The sequence below is a fragment of the Anoplolepis gracilipes genome, chromosome 3 (assembly GCF_047496725.1).
Source record: "Anoplolepis gracilipes chromosome 3, ASM4749672v1, whole genome shotgun sequence".
Taxonomy (NCBI): Eukaryota; Metazoa; Arthropoda; class Insecta; order Hymenoptera; family Formicidae; genus Anoplolepis; species Anoplolepis gracilipes.
In genome coordinates this window covers 17,215,623-17,233,719 of record NC_132972.1, presented here as the reverse complement: position 1 = coordinate 17,233,719, position 18,097 = coordinate 17,215,623, and the positions used below count along the sequence as shown (strand labels likewise).

The 18,097-nt window shown below is 33.8% G+C and overlaps 1 protein-coding gene and 1 pseudogene across 8 annotated transcripts in view; one reads left to right on the top strand and one right to left on the bottom strand.

Moving 5' to 3' along the window:
- Dip2 (disco-interacting protein 2) overlaps positions 1-18,097 on the bottom strand; it is a 44,317-nt gene that overhangs the window by 21,504 nt on the left and 4,716 nt on the right. For 3 of the 8 annotated variants that reach the window (XM_072888065.1, XM_072888067.1, XM_072888068.1), the window contains exons 1-3: positions 13,399-14,643; positions 12,080-13,014; positions 4,858-4,929 (exon numbers count right to left, since the gene is read on the bottom strand). In XM_072888065.1, the coding sequence (XP_072744166.1) occupies positions 4,858-4,929; positions 12,080-13,014; positions 13,399-14,204 (1,813 nt within the window). In that variant the 5' untranslated portion in view covers positions 14,205-14,643. Of the gene's footprint in view, positions 1-4,857; positions 4,930-12,079; positions 13,015-13,398; positions 14,645-18,097 lie in introns of those variants that run through there. The other 5 variants (XM_072888070.1, XM_072888071.1, XM_072888072.1 and 2 more) reach the window with 3 other exon arrangements.
- On the top strand, positions 8,362-9,170 carry LOC140663702 (uncharacterized; annotated as a pseudogene).

The window sequence follows — 18,097 nt, the reverse complement described above, 5'->3', positions numbered from 1 at the left end:
CTAACGGCAATGAAAATTTATATCGAAATAGTAAATGTGTTAGGAGATGCTGCTCCTTTAAAATCAATGATTTGCAAATGGGCTCTCGAGTACCCGAGCAGCCCAAAGGGTTATTTTGCAGACCTTCCGGAATCTCACTTTAGGACTGGAATAGATTAGAACAGCGTTGGACCAAGTGTGTTGAAGTAGAGGAAGATTATATTGAAAAATAAAACAATTTTTATAACAATCAACTCGTGTTTTCTGTGTCATTTCCGTTTCACAAACTTTCCGACTGACCCTCGTGTATATGTATGTGTATACAGGGTGTCTCATAACTAACGAGCCAACGCTCGCGAACGAATAGAGTACAGTGAACTGAACAAAAAAGTATTAAGTCATTTTGCGATTTTTGCAATAATTATTAAAATATTAGTTAAAAACGTTTAGCAAACAATATTATAGATATGTACAAGATGTCCGATAATAATCGCCCCACCTCTCTAGGGCTGATAGAGCAGATCAAACTGAACATAAAAGTCCTGTATCATTTTCCGATTTTCGCAATAATTATTAAAATATTAATCAAAAACGCTCAGCATAGGAGCGCGCGCCGCATATAGCGCTCAGCATATCCTGAACGTTTTTAATTAATAGTTCAATAATTATTGCGAAAATCGCAAAATGACTTAATACTTTTTTGTTTAGTTCACTGTACTCTACCCACTCACGAGCGTTGGCTCATTAGTTATGAGACACCCTGTATACACATACAGGGTGTCCGGTAATAATCGCCCAACCTTTCATGGGCAGATAGAGCAGGTCAAACCGAATAGAAAAGTCCTCTACCATTTTGCAATCTTCGTATCAATTACCGAGAATTTAATTAATAAAGATTGACAAATCCAGGCGAGTACAAGCGCGCGACGAGAAGGCCCATCCTACTGCTACGCGATTACTAGGCGCTCATTGAATGATAAGAGTAAAAGTAAAAATCTGAATTTGCAACTAACAGTTACACATTTTTACTTTAACATAATTATGTGTTTTCTTTACACCAATTGATTTGTCTCATTATTCTGTGCATAAAAGTATTAGAGTAAGATAATCAAAAAATGAATATTTTATGAGATATCTTGTATTTTATGTCAAAATACTGCAACTTTGAAGCCTTATAACTCAAAAAATACTTAATGAAAAATACTTTGTCATAAAGATTTTGGAAAGCTCTCGAGATGAGCTACAAGAATATGTAAAAATATATAGGGTGTTCCATTTAAAAAACTTGAAGTGACCTTCACGTGACCTTCAAATGACTTTTCAAGGGCAAACCAATGGTACCATCTTATGGCCCCCTCAAAACCATATAACTTTTGTCTGAAACATTTTTCTCTCTCGGGCTTGGTTTTCGAGATATTCGACTGGATGGATTAAAATGATTCACTCTGTATATATACATATATATACAGGGTGTCTCAGAATGACCGTATCACCTCTCGAGTGCAGATAGAGTGGCTTAAATGGAATAGAAAAGTCCTGTACCATTTTGCGATTTTCGGAATAATTATTGAGAAATTAATTTACAAAGATCGGCAAATCCGGCGCGAGTATCAGGCCGCTGCAAAAAAGATGGCGAAAAAGGTCGGTCCTAAGGACGGTCGCTAAGCGCGCGCGGCGTAAATAGGCGCCACTGTCTCGCGGTTACCAGGAGCATAGACGAGAAGCGTTGATAAAAACAATAGATTAACGATTATTATTTAGCGACCGGCCTAGCGGTGGGCCGTCTTTCTCGCCATCTTTTTTGTGGTAGGCCGTGTTTTTTGCAGCGGCCTGATACTCGCGCCGGATTTGCCGATCTTTGTAAATTAATTTCTCAATAATTATTCTGAAAATCGCAAAATGGCACAGGACTTTTCTATTCTATTTAACCCGCTCTACCTACACCCGAGAGGTGATACGGTCATTTTGAGACACCCTGTATATGTACATATGTTTATATGTATGTATATCAAATAATTCACAATTTGACTTATCGGTGGTTGTTGATTGTTACAATATTAGTGCAAAATTATCAAAAAGAGAATTTTTTTTAAATTCTCTGAATCTCAATAAAATTCCATAAGAATTCCCTAATTTTTCCAGGTACAAATAAATTGAAAATTTTCAGATTTTCCATGTTTTTCGAATACACTTTTTTTGTTTTTCTGAAAGTTTAAATACGTATTTGGAATAAAATTGGAAATATTTTTCGTTATCATTACAAAAGTGATAAATTAAATACAAAAATTTTGATAAATTAAAACAATTTTTCTTAATAGGATTTCCTCTTGCCCGACACATTATTGGCGGTGCAACATTGTTATAACAATTTACTTTATTTCAAAAATTGATCAAAAAGGTTACAACATTTCTGTTTGCTATTATTCGAGTAGATCGATTTTAGCCATAGAAAACTGTCGTTAGTTCAACTCGGTCATGACAATGGCAGATAACATTAATGAACGGATAATTAATAACGCGGAAACGCTTCTTCCGTGTGTAGATACAGTTAAATTGCAAGTCGATTGCAGCGGTTCTACTGATCACAGTTGCAGGTGCAAAAGCGTCCGCGCAACTATACAAGATAGTTTGGTGCAAACATATGAGATTCTTTTAACAATAATGTACACATTATTTAATCGATTAATTCTAACTTTCTAAATTTTATTTTAATGCGCAAGAAAGCATAACAAGCAATTACCAAGAAAATCGATATCAAAAGAATCGGAATAGTAGAAATATTGTGGTAGTTCATGACATTTTTTTTATTCGTAAAAAATTTTAACTATTTCCTTTTTTATTTTAAATGTTACTTATATAAATACATATAATGAGTATTTATATAACTTAGTAAACATTAAAAATTTATAGCCTCTTGAAATAAAATGTCTTCATCTCTTTTTTAAATAATTTTTTTCTGTTCGGAAATTGTCCCCAGATATACAAATGATGTATCTGGATAATAGGTACATATATCTAGAGGAACAAACAAAATAATTGAATATTCATGAAAAAATAGTCATATTGCAACTAAATCACATAACAACAGTAAAATCAAATTCGCTATACCAGGGTGTACAAAAGTAATATACAAAAGGTAATATTCATAATGTAATAATAAAACAACGCAATTTATAAAAAATATAATATACAAAAAAAAGTTAAATTCATTAAAAAATTCTTCAGTAAAAAGATAAAAAGAAAAATGTCAATTTTTATGATATAAAACATAAAAAAGCAAAAGCAATATTTTCTAACTCATCTTATAAACAAACTTAAATATTACATCTAAACATATTTAAAAGATTCTCAAATATACTAGTTCCCTTAGATACAACTCATATACATAAAATGTAACAAAAATGTTAGAATATCAAAAAAATTAGGAAACATAGTAATGTACTGAATAAGCTGAAATTATACAAGATTAAAAAGCTTAAAAAACTATATTAACATAAAAAAATACAGAAGAGATATAGAAATAAACTTTTCTGCATAAAAATTGAATAATTGCACTAAACATATAATACTTATAAATTGAATAATTGCACTAAACATATAATACTTATAAATTGTTGAGTAAAATATTCAAAATAATCGTTAACCTTAAAATTTTTACTGTCATTAAAAAGTTAGTAATCATATTACAAAGTTATAAAATAAATATCACGAAAGAATGGATCTCCTCTCTCTTCTAATAAATTAAACATATACAATTTCTTTAGTGCGTTTTAAATTAAATTTTTGAATAAATTTTATTTTTAAATAATCGCGTATATTGGAGCGCCAATTGGAGCTGTTCTAAATTAGTTGAAAATGGGCATCCAACTATGTATCAGAGCAAATTAATAGGCAATCTGACATGCATCGACAAGAAATGTGACAGTAATTGTGTAATTTCGTTAATTTACAGCGATAAAACGGAGAGAGAATCTCGACAACTGCCAAATCACGATAACGATTAGAGTTTTGAAAAAACACAGCCTGCATTACATTTTACGCCTGTCATAAGCGAGAGTTCAACATTGATTGTGAGATCTCTTCTGTAGAATTTTCATAGAGTTTGGAATTTCGTCTTTAAAAGTAAAGAATGTTTCTGAAGAAGAAATACACGGAAATAAAATCACGTAGAATCACGTATGCATATCTTTTAAAAAATTGTGTGTTCTTTCAACCTACGTGTTGAGCGATTCGCATGATGCAACTAGCAACAATCGCACATTACAGTTGCAATATGCTGAGTGTAAAAACCAATACGTGCCACGTGAAAATTGCGTTTCCATCCTTTTTTTCTTGTATGAGTTGCCATCTAATTGTGTACACAATGAAGCACGTGTTTCTTGAGAATCAGAACGCGATTGATATTACGAATAGCATTACCTCTCTATGGCGCAACATTACACATGTACGAATACGACGAAAGATAAAACTTGGAAAGTTAGAAACTGACGGTCGCTTCTGCGTCTGACAAGATATTGTTTAATCGCAATATTTCACTAATTATATGAAACTTTTTACTATAAGCACTATAAAAATAAATTTATATTTTTATAGACTGTAAGTCTTATCAAACAAAATTAATGCAGGGCGCGCAAAAAAATGAAGTGTTTCTATTAATTGCGTTTCTAAAAATTGTCTTGGAATATTATAATACGGTATTATGCAATTTCTATGTACAATATAATCTATCGAATATTAAAAAATGATCACTAAATATGGTATTAAAAACAATATTGTTTACGCAATGATTTTCTCATCCGCTCGGTTGCCACATATTGCGATTATTATCTTGCGTTTGCGGGAATCTTAATGAATTCTAAAAAAGCGAAAAAAACTCACCTATCTGCTTCGAAGCGTATTGCTGAAGTAGACGTGTTCGTTTCTTCTCGTAACCCTTCTGCGTAATATCTCCTGTAAAAACGAGAAACAATTTGATTAAATGTCCACTCTAACAAGTTAAACTTGTGTAACAAGAGCAAGTCTCAAATTCATCGTTACATTTGTGTAATATCTTAGTGATCTGAATCTTTAATTGCATTATAAATCTTCATTTAAGTCTTCATTCAAATCTTGTGAGAAAAATTACCTGAAAATTTTTTTCAGACATTTTTGTTTCAAATTTCAAAAAAAATAAAGAGAATTTTAAAGAATTTTTAATAATTTTCTAAAATAATTTCTTCATTCTATACATTTTTTAATGCTTTTCACTCGAAAGAAAAACACAGATCCACTTAAGTTTCAAGTACTAGATTTGCAAATGTACTGAAAAAAATGTATAACTTTTGTAAAATAAACATTTTTTATAACATTTTCTTTTTTTTATCATTAAAAATTACAATAAAAAATATGTATTGCGTGCATATTCAATATTGTTAAAATATTAAGCGTGTAAAGATAGATAAACATTTATATTTTAAACATAATTTATACAACTTGACTTATCGATAGATTGTCGACTGTTTACAATCTAAAAGTAAAATCATCAAAGAGAGAATTTTTTTAAATTCTTTGAGTTCCAATAAAATTCCATGAGAATTTTCTGATTTTTTTAAAAGAAATTTCTGCATAACAAATTTTTGCAAAAGAAATTTCTAATAATTTCTTTTCCATGTTTTTCCAAAGAATATATACATCTTGAATTACTATGGAAATATATACCATAAATACATACCATAAATTTCTCTTTTTCATGACGAAAATATGTTTATTCTATTGCATTACAAACAATGATATTCATAATATATGCATAAAAAGTATAATATCCAGTTATACCTAGGAAATGATAAAAATATAAACAAATAAAGATAAAATATTAAAAAAAAAACAATAAATATCAATAGTAAATATATAAGTTCTAGATCTTTGAAGTGCTGAATACAAGTTACACGATTAAAATGCAACTAAAATTGAATTTTAGATTAATGCACGGTCGGTTGGTGATCGGATACTAATGACGCAGCTTGTCCACTTCCTGATATAAAACTATTAGTACATACTCGTCTTTCGTCACACCTCGTAACTTGAAAAAACCGGTAAAAAATTGATCATAATGACCGAGACACGATTTTTCCCATGTTCGCAAAACAAAACCGGACCATTGTGATTATAATAATCAGTGTATTTGAAGGAATTTCCATCATCGATGTATCGAATCAAATCATAATATCTTGATGCATAATAATTTATCGAAAGAATGAATGTATTATGGGGATCTGTCTATAAAAAAAGATTTAATTTTGTGTGAAGTCAAAATAGAATTAGATATACCCGCATTTTATTCAAAATCACAACATTCAATTTTATATATGTACATTTATTATATAAAAAACTTATTAATGTTTTATTTTGCAAAAAAAATTTTATCCACATATAATTTAACACGAAAAAACAAGTTAACAATGTTAATTAATCAAGATAAGTGATAATATATGAATATTATTAGTATATATATGTATATTATATATATCACATATATGTAATTACTTATATAAGGAATTTTCATATAATACAAATGACAATTTTATATTTCATATTTTTCATAATTGCCAACTTTATCGAAAAAAAACCGAATTAAAAAAATACTAACTTTCCTTATATATACATGGTGTCTCATAACTAATGAGCCAACGCTCGTGAGCGGGTAAAACGGGTTAAATGGAATAGAAAAGTCCTGTACCATTTTGCGATTTTCAAAATAATTATTGAGAAATTAATTTACAAAGATCGGCAAATCCGCGAGTATCAGCCTGCCGCAAAGATGGCGAGAACGGCCCTAAGGACGATCGCTAAGCGCGCGCGGCGTAAATAGACGCCATTGCCTCGCAGTTACCAGGGGCATAGACGAGAAGCGTTGATAAGAATAGATTAGCGATTATTATTTAGCGATCGGCCTAGCGGTGGGCCGTCCTTCTTGCCATCTTTTTTCCGGCGGGCTGATACTCGCGTCGGATTTGCCGATCTTTGTAAATTAATTTCTCAATAATTATTTTGAAAATCGTAAAATGGTACAGGACTTTTCTGTTCCATTTAACCCGCTCTACCCGCTCACAAGCGTTGGCTCGTTAGTTATGAGACACCCTGTATATATTTTTTTTTAATATACAGGGTGGACCATTTTAATACATCCAGTCGAATATCTCGAAAACCAAGCCCGGGAGAGAAAAATGTTTCAGACAAAAGTTGTTTGGTTTCGAGGGGGCCATAGATGGTACCATTGGTTTGACCTTGAAGAATTATTTGAAGGTCACATGAAGGTCACCTCAATTTTTTTAAATGGCATCCCCTATTTTTTTATTACATATTCTTGTAGCTGACCTCGAGAGCTTTCCAAAACACTATAATCAAATGTTTCTTCATTGAGTATTTTTCGAGTTATAAAACTCCAAATTTGCAGTTTGAAAAAATTCAAAATATCGTAAAATATTCACTTTTCGATAGTCTTATCTTACATGATTCAACTAGTCAAGGCAAGATTTGGACATGATCTAACCGGTCAAGGCAAGACCGGAACATGATCCAGCCAGTGAAGGCAAGATCTGAGCATGATGCAGCCAGTAAAGGTAAAATTCGAACATGCTCCACCCTACACACACACGCGCACGTACACACACTTTACATACACTTGCACATACCCTACACACATATTCCACACACACTCACACATAGGTTATGTGACATAACCTACACGCATGTATACACACTTTACATGCTCTTACACACACCACACGAACACTCCACACACATACACATTCCGCATACATTCACACATAACCTATACACACATACCTCACACACACTTATACATACACATCCCACATTTACACACACACAGATAATCGGCCCATGTAAAAAAAAAACAAATCCTGTTCGCAGAAGTACAAACCTGATTGATCCCTTAATTGTTTTTGATGTTCTACTCATCTCAAATAGTCTATTTTTGAAATAATATACTCTCTATTGTTTCCAAAGAAAATATCGACCAGAAAATTTATTTGTCACTATTTAAGAATCAATTGATTACGAAAATCTCTTTCACTGTTGATCGGAGTATCAAATTTTATTACTCACAATCAGAGGCTTACGTCTGCCGACAATACCCATGGCTGATTATCGTCCCTCAGAGATTGTTGATATTCCTTGTTCTCGGAGAATGTCAACTAAATTATCATGAAGCTTCGCGAGTTTACCGGAATCGTTACCCCGAAAGAGAACAACATCCGAATCATACTACAATCCGGGACCTCGAACTAAGAGCTCGCCAAGGCCGTTTAGAACGTCAAAAAGCACATCATGAGTATGATGAAGATGATGTGTGTGTGCACGTTATCTTGGCATTCATTCATCTTAATTCTCATACTAGTCGTATTATGGCTAGAGAAATTGGTATCCCGAGAACAACGATCTTAAGAATTTTGAAGAAAATGAAGTACCATCCTTACCATATCACGTTAACACAAGCTCTTACTCAAGCAGATATGCCGTTGCGTGTACAATTTTATCAATGGGCACAACAGATGATCCGAGCTGATCTGAATTTCTTCTATTATGTTATGTTCTCTGATGAATCGACGTTCAAAAATAATGGTGAATTGAATAGACATGATTGCCATTATTGGTCGGATGTTAACCCACCTTGGCATAGACAAAAAGATAATCAACATCGCTGGAGTGTGAATGTTTGGTGTGGTATTGTAAATGGTTTCTTGATTGGTCCTTATTTCTTTGAAGAAAATGTTAAGTGTAAATTTTTTGGAACTTCTCAGAGATCATTTACACAATTGCTTGAAGACGTTGATTTTCATACACGTCAAATAATGTGAATACAAATGGACGGGGCGCCACCTCATTATGCGGCAATAGTGAGAGCTTATCTGGATCGAGAATACAATGGCAGATGGATAGGGCGACGAGGGGCCATCGCATGGCCTCCACGATCACCTGATCTAACTTCAATTGATTTTTATTTATGGGGGTATATTAAAAATGTGGTTTATGAGCATGCGCCTACAACTAGAGAAGATATGATAAAGAGAATAAGAGTAGCTTGCGCAAATATACCGCGAACTGTCTTACTCAAAACGGTCAGACACTTCGAAAATAGGTTGGAATTATGTATTCAAGACAATGAAGATAATTTTGAACAGTTCCTTTGATAAAGATCTTACCTTTACTGGCTACATCATGCCTAGATCTTATCTTCACTGGTTGGATCATGTCCAGATCTTGCCTTGACTAGTTGAATCATGTAAGATAAGACTATCGGAAAGTGAATATTTTACGATATTTTGAATTTTTTCAAACTGCAACTTTGGAGCTTTATAACTCGAAAAGTACTCAATGAAGAAACATTTGATTATAGTGTTTTGGAAAGCTCTCGAGGTCAGCTACAAGAATATGTAATAAAAAATAGGGGATGCCATTTAAAAAAATTGAGGTGACCTTCATATGAAATTCAAATAATTCTTGAAGGTCAAACCAATGGTACCATCTTATGGCCCCCTCGAAACCAAACAACTTTTGTCTGAAACATTTTTCTCTCCCGGGCTTGGTTTTCGAGATATTCGACTGGATAGATTAAAATGTCCACCCTGTATATAAAGATGGTTTTTATTCGGTTACAGATGTGTATGTGCTAAAAAACACTAATCTGAAATTATCAATTATTAATCAACGACGCTAGTGTAAAAGAATTTCTCCGCAACTCGTCGAGCCTTTGAAACAAAAAAACAAAAGCTGTAGCGAAACATACATTAAACCAGAGGTTCCCAAACTGTGCGTCGCGGCGCCCTGGGGCGCCGCAATGCTTCAATATTTTCTGAAATTTTCATATTGATTGAAATGACATTTAGAGCCGATTGCTACTATACTCGTTCTGATATAGTATTAAATCTTTTCATTCTATTCCTATTCCTATTCAATGATGTTCAACATATGTATTGATTTAATAAATAAATCCTTTGTAAATTTAAAATACATGTCACGAAGAAATTACGATTATGCATATATACAGGGTGGACTATTTTAATCCATCCAGTCGAATATCTCGAAAACCAAGCCCGGGAGAGAAAAATGTTTCAGACAAAAGTTGTTTGGTTTCGAGGGGGCTATAAGATGGTACCATGGGTTTGACCTTGAAAAGTCATTTGAAGGTCACTTCAAGTTTTTTAAATGGAATACCCTATATATTTTTACATATTCTTGTAGCTCATCTCGAGAGCTTTCCAAAACACTTATGACAAAGTATTTTTCATTAAGTATTTTTTGAGTTATAAGGCTTCAAAGTTGCAGTATTTTGACATAAAATACAAGATATCTCGTAAAATATTCATTTTTTGATTATCTTACTTTAATACTTTTATGCACAGAATAACGAGACGAATCAATTGGCATAATTAAAACACATAATTATGTTAAAATAAAAATATGTAACTGCTAGTTGCAAATTCAGATTTTTACTTTAACATAATTAAGTGTTTTCTTTACACCAATTGATTCGTCTCATTATTTTGTGCATAAAAGTATTAGAGTAAGATAATCAAAAAATGAATATTTTACGAGATATTTTGTATTTTATGTCAAAATACTGCAACTTTGAAGCTTTATAACTAAAAAAATACTTAATGAAAAATACTTTGTCATAAGTGTTTTGGAAAGCTCTCGAGATGAGCTACAAGAATATCTAAAAATATATAGGGTGTTCCATTTAAAAAACTTGAAGTGACCTTCACGTGACCTTCAAATGACTTTTCAAGGTCAAACCAATGGTACCATCTTATGGCCCCCTCGAAACCAAACAACTTTTGTGAAACATTTTTCTCTCCCGGGTTTGATTTTCGAGATATTCGACTGGATGGATTAAAATGGTCCACCCTGTATATGTATACAGGATATCCCAGACCACCCGTACATCCCTTTTATCTCGGAAACAGAGCGTTTTAGAGAAAAATGTTTCAGACAAAAGTTGCATGGTTTCGAGGGATACATCAGATGGTGTCATTGGTTTGACCTTGAATTTTTATTTGAAGGTCATATGAAGGTCACGTCGATTTTTTTAAGTGGAACACTATTTTTTATTGCATATTCTTGTAGCTTACCTCGAGAGCTTTCCAAAAAAACTTATGATAAAGTATTTTTTGAGTTATGAGACTTGAAAGTTGCAATATTTTGACATAAAATACAAGACATTTCGTAAAATATTCTTTTTTCGATTATCTTACCTTAATACTTTTATGCACAGAATAATGAGACGATTCAATTGGTGTAAAGAAAACACATAGTTATCTTTAAAAAAAAATCTAAATTTGCAACTAGCAGTTACACATTTTTACTTTAACATAATTATGTGTTTTCTTTACATCAATTGATTCGTCTCATTATTCTGTGCATAAAAGTATTAAGGTAAGATAATCGAAAAATGAATATTTTACGAGATATCTTGTATTTTATGTCAAAATATTGTAACTTTTAAGTTTCATAACTCAAAAAATATTTTATCATAAGTGTTTTGGAAAGCTCTCGAAGTAAGCTCTACAAGAATATGCAAAAAGTGTTCCATTTAAAAAAATCGACGTGACCTTCACATGATCTTCAAATGAAAATTTAAGGTCAAACCAATGACACCATCTTATGTATCCCTCAAAACAATGCAACTTTTGTCTAAAACATTTTTCTTTAAAACGCTGTTTCCGAGATAGAAGGGGTGTACGGGTGGTCTGGGACACTGTATATAGGCTTTCTGCTTACTTATATTTAATCTGATTCTTGGAGCGCCATGGAAAAATTCTTATATACTAAAGGAGCCGCAAACTAAAAAGTTTGGGAACCACTGCATTAAACCATGATCGCAATATGTATGGAAAATCGTAATCGTGAGTAAGCTCATTAAAACAGTCGCGAAAACGCGTTACACAATTAAAGACAATAGAAGAAGAGTAACATATTTAATAATAATGTTGCATAACATTATTATTATTATTATTATTATTACATTACTATATTATTATTCCTACAAATTCTCAATTCTTCTAGAATAATCTACAAAAAACCATATTTTAGATCTTACTCGAACATTTTCTCAAGGATGAACATTTGCGCACGAGGAATACCGGTTGGCCGGATGCTTTTTTTAATTCAGACTTTCGGCGCAAGGGTCGTCTCCTTGGTCCAGATTTCTTCAGATGTTGCTGTCGTTGTTGTTGCAAAACCTTAACATTTCTCCTGCACTCACTAAAGTGATTGACATTGTTGTCCTCGCTATCAGTCGACGAAAGACACGTATAACCCGCAGAATTCCCATCCTTCGATTTCTCCTTGACAATACCTTCGGCCAAAAAATTGAGAAATCGGCTGCTGGCAAAATAATTTCCAGAAACAGCCGTACTCGTCGCCGTTGACATTATTGTCATCATTGTCGTTGTCGTTATCGTCGCTGTCGTAGTTGTCGTCATCGTCATCGTTGATAGATTCCAAGTAGTCCCACGTGCCAAAAGACCGTTAGTTTTTAATTCTTCAGAGAATAGCTTATCTTCGTTAAAGTCGCTAATTTTTGGAGCTAGACATGCCGATGATGAGGATGACGTTGCCGAGAAAGAGCCCAGGGATGACGAAACAATCGAATTAAAAGCATTATCCTCCTGGCGAATATTGAAATCGCCTGACAGCAACAATTTTTGATCATCAAATTGGTCGTCCGACACGCTTGACGACCAGTCGTCGATTTTCTCAAAAATTGGATTTTCATCAGGAAAATATCTAATCTCCCGCCAGACTCGTCGTTGACGTCTCGAACGACGTCTCTCCGGCGGAATAAACCATACCGGACTGCTGATGCGAATGGTAGGTCGTTGATTCTTTTTGCTGTTGGAGCGTTGAGAGTTTCTTTTGCCGGTTCGACGACAAGAACACCTGAATGTGCTCGTTCGTTTGAAGTAACTCTCTGTGCTTACGTTGGACAACAGCTTCGGTGTCTTCCGCCGAAAGAGACAGTTTCGCGTCATCCTAAAGTCAAACAGTCAAGATTGCGATCGAAATATTCTTCAAACCAGCACGGAATTCTAAACGATCGATCAGTGAATGCGAAAATAATGTATCGAAACTTATCTTATTATAAATGTGCACAAGGAAATATTTATTATAAAATATAAAATATAAAAATTAATATCAAATTACAATAATCTATTCAAATATACAGTAATTTTTATTCATCACGTTTAAGAGAACATAAAATGGAAATTTGCAAAAAAATTTCAAAATCATAAATGATATAGAATTTGATAAACTATCGAACAAAAACTCGAAAATTCCAATACATCGATTAAAGGATAGAATACATTATCACTGATATCTATCATTGATTAATCGCGTATCAACAATCTTAATCACCCTGGTTTAAAATCAGCAAGCTTGCTGATCTTGAGAGAGAAACCAAAGGACGACGACGTAGTGTTGTCCTTACTGACAGGTTTCTTAGGCTCCAAGACTGTTCTTATGATAGTTGGCTGCAGCTTTTTCTCCTTTAAGTTGTCTAGAAAATGATGAACTGAAGAATTCGAGAAGGTTGATACCGGGATCGAGACAGAGACCGGTAGCGGGACTGGCACCGCGTCTCTCCATATCCTACCAAGATTGATGTTAATGCTAGATGATCCTTCCACAGAGGACTCTTGGGTCCAAGGAGTATCATACTTTTCGATCGTTTCATCGCTGATGATCCTACAAAGTTTGGACTTAGATGCCAAGATGGGTGAAGAATCAAGTTGGAGAATTTTCAGATCCTCAGTGATCGAATTCACCAAGTCGGTTTGATTGACAGGTTTCGTGGCCCTAACTTTGTGATGTTGAAGAGACTCGACATTAATTTCATGAAGCTTATCGCGAGAAGAAGAGCGGACACCTTGAAGCCATTCATCGTAGGTGATAAAATCGCGACTAAAGGATTCTTGATTCTTCTTCGAATCCTGCTCCTGAATCTCTTCAGAGATAATCTTCTCGTTTGCTACTGCTTGCGAAGGAAAATTAACGGCAGTCTCCAGGTTCTTCTGGATACGATTCCGTCGTTTACCCCGGTCTAGATAACTCTTCCTAATTGAAATTCGTTTGAAGGACTCGCTACGCTTGAAGGAAGGCTCATTGCGGTCCTTCTTACGGCCCACGAGCCTCCTCAGATTCTCGAAAGAGAGGGGCCTCATGAAGAGCAATACTATTCTCGCAATCTCGCAAAAATAAAATGAGAACCGCTATAGATTTACGCTTCAAAAAATATGATAGCAGAATTTTTATAGGGTTGATAAATGCGTTCATGAATATACGAAAGAAATTTACGGAAGTGATTTGCCTTTGTCAAAAAAAAAAAAAAAAAATTCTTTTTTAAAGATTCAAGATTAATTCCTAGATCTACAAAAGTGAAAAATTTATAAAAATAAATAAATTTACACATATCTCTCTCTCTCTCTCTCTCTCTCTCTCTCTCTCTCTCTCTGTGTGTGTGTGTGTGTGTGTGTGTGCGTGCGTATGTGCGTGCGTGCGTGCGTGTGTGTGTGTGTTTTATTTTGTTTCTTTCTTAATTCCTTTTTTCTTTGTTTTCCTTTCTTCCTTGTGCTTTCCTATTCGTATTCTTCTATTCCTTTTTTTTTTTTGTTTCTCTTTTGTCCTTACTTTCCTATTTGTATCCTTCTATTCGCCTTTCCTCTTCCTCTCCTTTTTCTCTCTTTTCTTCTTCGTCCTTTCTCTACGTTGCGCTAAGACTCGCTAAAATGTAACACTGAAGTCCCCAACTCGTGAATGATCAATGTAGCCTTCCTTTTTCGACGCCATTGCCGTTTTTCCTCCCTCATTGTCTTCTTCCTTTTTCTTCCTGCGTGCCCTCGACCCAACCGAGATGATCATTTTACATGAAGAGATTTAACACCAATTGCACGAGCATCTTTAGAGTCAACATATCCGATATCGACAAAGTCGGTGATCAGGTTTTATTTTCAAACGAGACAAGTTCAACATTAATTTATTTATCACGATTTTTATCATTGGATTTCAACGATTTTTTCAAATCAAATTGCTTCACTTTCACATGATACATTTTAGATATTGAGATATATCTATCTATATTTGTGTTTCCATTTAATATTGACATAATACAGTTACTGACTGATGAATTGTTTAAGCTTTTTCTTCCTAAATCGTAGTTTTACTCTGCCAATAATCGATGCTATTTTATCTTGGATATTTCGCTCGATGATTTAATTAAACACGAAACCATGTACCTTGGAACTCAGATACTTTCTCTGCCCTCGAACAATTATGTTGTTTGTTTCACTCCTCTCCTCTTCTCCTCCGCCATTCTCTCCACGCGACCTCTCTCAACGATCAGACCGCAGTCCTCTGAGCAGAATGCTTTCCGCACATAAGAGAGTTTCTAATTAAATTTATCTCAATCAATTTATCTCAATCCTTGATCAATAAATAATAGATCTATTAAAACAAGACTTTGTCATTTAATATAGAATAAAATTAGACAAGTTAAACTAAACAAAATATGTTGACTTTTCACTATTTAAAACGATTGTTCATACTAGTGTGAAAAAATTCACACTAAATAACTATTTCAATACAATTAAACGCTTTCAAAATTCTTGCGAGTACTCATCGAAATGATTATAACTTTCGCTGGTAACACAGCAAACTCCATGTTCGTTTAATTTGAAATCACTACTGCACCACTGCTTGGAACACATGCACACACCCTTTTCTATGATATCTCCATCTAGAATATCTTTTCGTTTTTGATCGGTGAGTAGAAGCTTTCCATCCGCGTCGCTACACACGCGAAATAATTTATTCGCATGTTGCACCTATACACAATATAAATTGCTTTGAAAAATAAAAGTAGTTTGCAGTCAAATTTACGAACACAGACGCTTTACAGAAGATTTCACACGCGAGCTAAACCAATTTTAAGATCGTGCAAGGAACGATGGCACGCGTTTGCGCGTTCGAATTCGCGCGACGTTCGCTTCGTCTCGCTGTCGAGACGCGTACTCCAAGTCGTGTCGAATCACTGGCATTTGCACGCTCTCCGTGGCTCTCGGCGATTTTCTCTCTCTTTCTTTCTCTCATATACGCGCGCGCAGGGTGAGAGAAAGGGAGGGCAGAGAAACGTATGGGTGGGAAGCTGGCTTGCGCGTGTAAAAGTTGCTAAATCTTAGGAGTAAGTGAGAAGACTTGTACGCGCAAGAACTTACTCAGCAAAGAAGAGAGAAAGAAAATATAAGAGTGGTGATGGCATGCCGTCCGTCGACTTTCGCCTGCCTTCGTCGCAGCAGCATCCCACTCTCCTTCGTTTCATCTCTCGCTTGATACCCTTCGCCGCACCGCCTGAGCCCCATGAGATCTCACAACTCTGGTGCTAACTTCTAAGAGAAAGATTCTTAAGGTAAGATTATGCGGAATCAAAATTGGAGTTTCGACCCATCGCAATTCGCAATATTGTTCCACGCGCGGTGTCGAAAAACCACACAATATAACGCACATACATCAATAAATAATTATTATTAAATTATAATCATAACGGATTTTTTTCTCTTAATCGTAAAGATCTTGATTCTTAACAAATATTTGTTTCTATTATGCCTTGTTTGCTGAAAATGTCAAATTCTTGAGCCTCCTATTGCTGATTTATTAGTGGTGACTATAATTATCCAATAATGCTTTTCTCTGAGCCTAAGTAAGAAGAAAATTTAAAATAAAATTAACAAAATAAGAATCTGATAAACGCTAATCAATGCTACTTCATCCAAAAAAGTTTCAGTTTATAAATCGTCTGTTTTTCAATATACAAGGTCTGAATGTACTTTGATGGTCCAAATAATTAACAGAGATGTATGTAGTGAAAAATGATACAACCCAAACACACTCGTAGCAATTATCTAACCATAACAGAAGCACTGACGTATCTGTGTAGGATATTTGCATCTTTTCTCAGCTTAACAAATAATCGCTAGAAAACAATATTTGCGGATTAGAAAAAATATGCAACCAATGCTCTCCACGAATAAAATTCAAAACCTACGCTCAATTGTCCCCTTTAATTAATAGTTCAATAATTATTGCGCTAATCGCAAAATGATACAGGACTTTTATGTTCAATTTGACCTGCTCTATCTGCCCTAGAGAGTTGAGGCGATTATTACCGGATATCTTATAGATATGTATAATATTGTTCGCTAAGCGTTTTAATTAATATTTTAATAATTGTGAAAATCGCAAAATGACTTAATACTTTTTTGTTTAGTTCACTGTACCCACTCACGAGCGTTGGCTCATTAGTTATGAGACACCCTGTATACATACAATCATCAATACATTAAATGAGAGTTCATTTCTCAATATTGGCGACAGTGTCGCTGAAATCTTTTTGTCACTCCTATCGACTCTTAAACAATTATCACTTTTATACCAAAATATTTCAGAAGCACAAAATATCATTATAAAAGAGTTTAATCAGTTCCCGCCAAAAACACTTTTGTGTTATAGTACAAATTACACTCAGAAGATGGCCTTAGAGAAACATAACGCTGAAAATATTTAGTGCAAAAAGAGTGGCCTTAAATAAAGCACTAAAAATGACAAGACTAAGGAATCTAGTTTTCTACTACAAGTAATTTCAATCTTTTCGTTATTTCATGCTTTCCTTTGTCGATTTATGACCTGAACTACGTTTTATCTTTAATTATAAGTATTAATTATAATTATTCTGAGCTTATTTTTTCTCAGTTACAAAATATCAAAAATAAGAGAAATCATCATTTATTATACAGTTCTCCAATTTTTAACATTAACTATTTTTATAACTAAACCTCAGAGCAAATTCTATTTAAAAAATGTGTCCTCTTTTAATTAAAAAATATGATTTTTCATCTGTTCACCTTCTTAAAACTAACTTTGTGAGATTTTTTTCAATCACTAATTCTATAAAACTATTGGCACTTTATTTTGTCATAGAAAAATCGGTAATTATGTATAATAAGGACGACCTGACAGATTTCAATGACCTTGACATATGTTGTTGAAGGCATGACCCCAAGTA